This window comes from Pollicipes pollicipes, unplaced genomic scaffold (genome assembly GCF_011947565.3).
Source record: "Pollicipes pollicipes isolate AB1234 unplaced genomic scaffold, Ppol_2.1 Scaffold_6052;HRSCAF=7182_pilon_pilon_pilon, whole genome shotgun sequence".
In the NCBI taxonomy this organism is placed as follows: Eukaryota; Metazoa; Arthropoda; class Thecostraca; order Pollicipedomorpha; family Pollicipedidae; genus Pollicipes; species Pollicipes pollicipes.
The window spans coordinates 25,891,892-25,896,346 of NW_023596805.1; the positions used below are offsets into that span (position 1 = coordinate 25,891,892).

At 52.6% G+C, this 4,455-nt stretch overlaps 1 protein-coding gene across 1 annotated transcript in view; it reads left to right on the forward strand.

The window, feature by feature from the left end:
• Nucleotides 1-4,455, forward strand: part of LOC119104484 (glycerol-3-phosphate dehydrogenase [NAD(+)], cytoplasmic-like) — a 12,319-nt gene extending 7,864 nt beyond the window's left edge. Inside the window, 1 exon segment of the mRNA XM_037228193.1 lies at nt 3,975-4,455. Coding sequence (XP_037084088.1) covers nt 3,975-3,996 — 22 coding nt within the window. The 3' untranslated portion in view covers nt 3,997-4,455.

The following is a 4,455-nucleotide window of genomic DNA, read 5'->3' on the forward strand; positions in this document are numbered from 1 at the left end:
GCTCTCTCTCTCTCTACCTTCTATGTGTGGTGTGTGTGTGTGTGCGTGCGTGCGTGCGTGCGTGCGTGATGCAATCCATGGCCGCTGCGTGCAACTTGTAGGCTTAAGGCAGTTTCTTTGACCCAGTTTCTTAGGGTTTGACGGTCGTTGCAGGGATGTGGTTCCCTGCTCAGTTAAGGGACCTCCAGTCCTCTCCCCCCCCCCCTCCACTTGGCGTCGGCCAATCCCATGCCTTCCAACGTCGACAAGAAAGTGAGCCAAGTCCGTAGAGAAACCAGTGTAATGGGGTACTGTAAGGTAGTTTTCGCTATTTTCACCGTTCAGCCCTCCCAACTCATTTTAAGAATTTATGCCCCTGGATCATTGATTAATCAAGGCTGATAAAACTCCGGCGCTCGTGAAAGACAGCACCACGGCTCCTGCGGGCCGGAGGACAGGAACTGCGGCAGTCCGCCGGAACGGACGGTGTCCCCATATTAAACACAAGTAATGCCATCGAACCCCAGACGGGTTTCGGTTGTTTCTTACGTTTGCTTATGCTGTTATTGTGTACCATCTATGCTCTGTGTTATGGGACCGGCCGTAGCGATCGGCTCAGAACAGCTACAGGCTCGGTGCGGCGTCTGCGAATTCAAAACACGATGCCGGCGGCCTGTATGTCCGGTTAGGACGGCCCGTCTGGGGCCAGGCCGCCGGCACGTCGGTACGCCTCCGTGTCCGGTTAGGACGGCCCGTCTGTGGCCAGGCCGCCGGCACGTCGGTACGCCTCCGTGTCCGGTTACGACGGCCCGTCTGTGGTCCAGGCCGCCGGCACGTCGGTACGCTTCCGTGTCCAGTTACGACGGCCCGTCTGTGGCCAGGCCGCTGGCACGTCGGTACGCCTCCGTGTCCAGTTACGACGGCCCGTCTGTGGCCAGGCCGCCAGCACGGCGGTACGCCTCCGTGTCCAGTTACGACGGCCCGTCTGTGGCCAGGCCGCCAGCACGTCGGTACGCCTCCGTGTCCAGTTACGACGACCCGTCTGTGGCCACGCCGCCAGCACGTCGGTGCGCCTCCGTGTCCAGTTGGGGCGCCGTCTGTGGCCAAGCCGCCGGCACGTCCGTACGCGCGTCCCTCTCGGTCGCCACGGCCCCGGACGGCCCCGTCGTTTGGCGGCGGCACGGGCGGTCACAGGTCAGGTCACGAGGCAGCACAGGTCGCCGTCCTGTTCAGAACCGATGGAGAATGCCGATGGCTCGGGCTTGGTGTCCAGCATTGAGGCAAGATTCATTTTCGGGAGGAGTCGGTTCTGCTCTTCCCGCCTCCCGATCGGCTGAACCTGCCCTCGCCCTTGGACAGAGGCATTCTTCCCTGGACCAGCTTTCTCGGAGCGCGCCGACAGTCCGGTGGCCAGCGTCCCATTAGCGAAGACCGAGAGGACCTGGGGCTTCGGCGAGAGTTCATGAGAACTGGTTTGAGAAGCGGTCCGGACGACCTTCACGATAGCGCCGCTCCAGAGGCGCGCACAGGGACGGGGGCGGGTCGGCCAGTGCGGACCACGCCGCTCCAGAGGCGCGCACAGGGACGGGGGCGGGTCGGCCGGTGCGGACCACGCCGCTACAGAGATGTATCGGGGACAGACGAGGAGGGGGGGGGGGGGGAGGGTTTCAGACCGTGCCGGGGCGGAGTATACACAGGTGCAGGGGACGGAGCTACAGAGCTGTACCGCGAACAGACAAGGGGGGGGGGGGCTTCAGACCGTGCCGGGGCGGAGTGTACACTGGTGCAGGAGATGGGGTGCGAGTGGTCATTCAGACCACGGAACTCGGAGGCGTACTCAGAGACGGTAGAGTGACAGACTTCGGAACGCGCCTCTGCAAAGTTGTACACGGACGACGTCGGCTTATTTCACCATAGAATGTGTATATTTAGCTGGAACGAGTCAGCGTTTCTGCGCTGTGATTCGAGCTATTTTCCAAAGTCCAAGATGGCCGTTTCATAACAAGAGTTCTTGGGCGGGCTCTTGCCTGGGTGCGCGGAACGCTGGTGAAACGCCTGGATCCCGTAGTTGGGGAGTATGGGTTGTGTCGGCGAATGCAGAATCTAGAAGTGCGGGATTCAGGGAGTGGAATCCAGGATCGATCGTTGGGAATACGGGCATATGTGCGTCGTTGATATGTCAAGAAGCATGCTCAAATGAGAGCCATTGTCTCAGGAGCGTCACTTCATATGCTTTCGTGGGGGCCTCAGCCCCCCCCCCCCCCCCCCCCCCCCCAATGCCCACTTGAGCCTCCTTTCTCCGCAATACCCCTCTGGGTCCCCTCACTGCACATGAGCAAAGAAGGAATACTGGGCCAAATGAAGACAGCAATCATCTTGAATGTTTGTAGGCTAGCCAGAAGGTACCTCAACACCTCACTATTTGTGTCATGTATATCGTTAACCAAATATATGTCGTTTACCAAATAGTGTCACGCAGGTACATAATGTTTTTTGCCATGTCAAGTCCTTCACATCGTTCGCCAAATGTTTGACCAGTTTTTGAAATGATTGTGCTTGGATTGGGGTAAATAACAATTAAGTGCAAGATGTGGCAGTTTGAAAAGTAAAGGATGGCCCTGATAAAAGTTGACGCATGTTTTCACCTAACAGCGGCAAGTGTATTTGTTGCAATAATCGTGGGTGTGGTGGTTATACAACAGGACTAGCGGTAGTGGTAGTCATCAGTAATCTCTTGCAAAGGTTTACTATGATGATTTTCCGTTACACCCCAATTTAAGCCTTGCTTAAAAAAGCAGCTGTTATTTACTTGAAATTGGCAGTCGCTCCTCCTGTAGGAACACAGTTTTGAATTTACTTAATATTAAAAGCGTTGTGAAATTTCAACATAAAAGACAGGATAAATAAGGTTTTGGGGGTGGTTGAGGTCAGTTTGTTCGGCTGAACCCTCCCGCCAACCGATTTTTAAAAAGTGACGGCACTGCATTGTCTAAGCTCTCACCTGAATTCTGGATTGTTTAAACTTTTGGTGCATAATAACCAGCGCCATCCTGCATGGTTTGGTACAGCGTTGCCACGTTTTAAGATTTGGGGGGATGGGGCTCAGCCAGTGTTGATTTATCTTACTCCCAGAATCTTATTTCTCTCCGAACTTCGGCGACTTGAATTTGTGTCCCCGATGTTGAAATTAAATACAAGCTTGTTTGATATTTTGTGGATTGGTACAGCTTTTCTGCGGAGGAATGACTTTCCATTTCAAAGTAATGGAGCTACTTTTTCGAAGACAAGGTGAGAATCGTGTGTTATTTACAGAAAAACATCGTAGTAAGTCTTGGTACGGAATCGCTGATAACTAGCGTTGTTGGTAATCATGTTGTATAGCCATTACAGCCATGGTTATACGACAGATGCACTATGCTTTGCACGCATACAATTGCCGCTCTAGGGGAAAACATGCGTTAGCCTTGACTGGGCCACCTGCACTTTTAAAAGATGCGGCATATTGCGGTAAATTGTTCTTAATCCCAATCCAGGCATTGAAATTTTGATAATCATTTGTCGACTGACCAAACATATCAGGGGCTACGAAAATAAAATCATTAGGTACGTAAAGAGTGCCTTTTTGGTACAAAAGTATTTGGTACAAATCTGACAAATTTACACAAAAACCTCTGTACAAATTAGCGTGATACTGGTAGGGATTTTAGTTACCCTCTACCTATAGTTACCAGTAGTAATGATAGTAGTTCCGTATTTATTTGGCCCAGTAATCCCTCTGCTCATATGTATTGGGGAGGGTGGGGCTCAGGGGAGCATTGGAGGGAGAGGGGAAGGATCTCAGGCCCCGAAGGTATATAAAGTGATGCCCCTGTCGGGTAATAATGCCATCAGAGAATATACCTGCTTTGCGATATGGTACGTTTCTGTCTGTCTGATGGTACCGCCGAGTGTTGTGATGAACGTGCCGCCGTTGAACGCCTTGCTTTCTCCCCCAGGCGGATCCAGCCAAGAAAATAGTAGTCCGGCAGTCTGAGCTGCCTGTATGACGTCATCCATCTGGTGTGACGTTACGTGGCAACGACAGCTGTTAACCAATGCGCGGAGGAGCTGAATGATCTGTGATGAGCTGATAAGCGAGTGCTGGGCGCCTTTTTGGGGGTCAACGACGCGGTGATTCTTACTTTGGAGTGTTTTCGTTCAATGAAATCATCTGCACGCTTTTCGTTCGGGCTTTTTGTGGCTTTGATTTGCGCGGTATGTGTTGTTTTTCTTTGCTCTTGAGATCGTGTGCTGCCTCGTCTATCCGTAGCCATTTTCGATCTCGTTTTTTGATTGATTTCAACGCACGGCTCACTCTTAGATATTCGTTGCCCTTATTACCTGTTTTTTGCGACCTGTTCTTCCCCTCTTGACTGATTTGATCATGCACAGTGACGTAAATGAATCGACTAAATCCAACAAGATCGGACCGTGTTA